The 2,121-nt window shown below is 34.6% G+C and overlaps 1 protein-coding gene across 1 annotated transcript; it reads left to right on the forward strand.

Moving 5' to 3' along the window:
* Positions 1-326: 326 nt before the first annotated feature.
* On the forward strand, positions 327-1,459 carry LOC138665314 (olfactory receptor 5I1-like). Its single transcript, XM_069752724.1, has one exon. It carries the CDS (start codon positions 327-329, stop codon positions 1,155-1,157), a length of 831 nt encoding a protein of 276 aa, XP_069608825.1. The 3' UTR covers positions 1,158-1,459.
* The last annotated feature ends 662 nt before the right edge of the window (positions 1,460-2,121 follow it).

Genomic DNA, 2,121 nt, shown 5'->3' on the forward strand with positions numbered 1-2,121 from the left:
AAGATTTTTAATAGAATTTTATGTATATTATGTCCAAGGAAGACCGGTCACTGATTTTTCAGCTGTTTGGTAACATTAGGAAAATCCCCAATTAAGCTAATGAAATACATATTACTTTTGCTTTTATCAGTATTTGATCTTTTATCTGATATGCTTTTATTTACCTTTTCAGATGGATATTGGCATAAGTTAGTATTTTCGATATGGGAAACCATACAGCTTCGATGCAATTTGTTTTGACAGGGTTCTCAAAAGAGCCAAATGTTCAAATCTTTTCTTTTTTATTATTTCTAGTCATTTACCTAATTGGATCATTGGGAAACTTGATGATTGTCTTTATTATATTGCACGTTCCTTATCTCCAAACACCTATGTATTTCTTTATTAAACATTTAGCTGTTTTGGACATGTGTTATATCTCAACTATAGTTCCAAAATTGTTAGAAAGTTCCATATCCAAAGGCAATACAATTTCCTTTCCCGGGTGTGTAATTCAGCTCTTCTTTTTTCTGGCTATGGCAGCTACAGAGTCCACTCTTCTCACTGCTATGTCATATGACCGATATGTGGCCATTTGCAACCCGCTACGTTATACTGCCATCATGAAAAGAGAGGTCTGTATAAAACTTGCTGCTATCTCTTGGACACTTGGTGGTGTTTATTCTACTATTCACACCATTAACACGTTTAGATTAAACTTCTGCAGATCTAACGTCATTGAACATTTCTTCTGTGATCTTCCACCCTTGCTCAAAATTGCCTGCTCAGACACAATACAGAACCAAAAGATGATCATTGGTATAGGTGCTGTTTTAATCTTACCCTGTTTCCCTTTAACACTAGTCTCCTACGTGTTCATAGTACTTGCCATAATGAGAATTCCTTCTACAACAGGACGGAAAAAAACATTTTCAACGTGTGTTTCTCATTTGATCACAGTAGGGTTATTTTATCTTACTGGTACATCTGTGTACTTACGGCCCCAATCCACCTCCACTGCGTTACATCAGGATAAAATAAGTGCTGTGTTCTATACTATTTTTGTTCCAATGGTGAATCCAATTGTGTATAGTCTCAGAAACAGGGAGCTAAAACAAGCAATAAATAAGACTCTGACATGTAGGGGGTCAATTGAGAAGACAGACAAATCCTACTAGCAGCCACTCCATGCACAATCAATACCATTAAAAAATGTTAAACCATATGTCATACAGGTTGCCTGCAGTCGGGACTACAGGGACAATAGAGGTTTACTGTTAAATCTCTATACACTGAACCCAATTGTGAAACAGCATGTAGTAAGGTCCCCTTGAGACAGCTATTCGTGTGTTCTAACTCAATTAGTTCAGTATCAGAATAAAGCTGCATAAAGAATAACATAGTTATAGATACATTAATCCCGTAGATATTTTAAAATATAAATCATATGGCTCTATAGGTCTACCTTCTCTGTGTCTTCAAAGTTGGGAACTTATGAGAATGGTAATGGAGGCAAACAGGTTGTATGAAAGAAGGAGATTTCAAACCAAATATTTATAAAGTTCTGGTAAATTTAAGGAAACTTGCTATTTTTAAAATGATTAATTGTTAGTCGTACCCTTATAACACCCACCTCCGATACTGTAGCACCTCGTTTTAAAATAAATTGGAAGCCTTGTGTCCATTATTTTTTTATTCGTTACTGTGATCCCTCCTTCTTTTTTCTCTATTAGGATATGTACAGTAATTGTTTTTTCTCTATGGACATAAAAAGATGCGCGTGATCATGTACGCGGGGTTGACAACGGTATAGAAATTTCCGGATTGTTTGTAAACATAGGGCTTTTATCTCCTCTTTGTAAAAAATAAATAAATGTTATTGATCCACAATTATTTTTTTTTTAATTTAGAGAAGTTTGTTCAGATTTTTGATGACTAATCAGCACTTTACAATTTACAGTGAATGCAGCCAATGTCTTAATCATGAACCGTAGACATTTATCACTGAACATCTTAATGATTTAATGTTGCTTGTCTATGATTTTTTAAGAAAATGTCTAAAAAGAATTAAAATTGGCAAACCCTGATTCTGTACCACAATTCAACTCTATTAAAAAGGCATGTGACTTAGGCTTCTTTTAC

Source organism: Ranitomeya imitator, chromosome 1 (genome assembly GCF_032444005.1).
Source record: "Ranitomeya imitator isolate aRanImi1 chromosome 1, aRanImi1.pri, whole genome shotgun sequence".
NCBI lineage: Eukaryota > Metazoa > Chordata > Amphibia > Anura > Dendrobatidae > Ranitomeya > Ranitomeya imitator.

Bases quoted from the DNA above. Each gene is read 5' to 3' on its own strand.
- LOC138665314 (XM_069752724.1), top strand. From the start codon at position 327: ATGATTGTCTTTATTATATTGCACGTTCCTTATCTCCAAACACCTATG.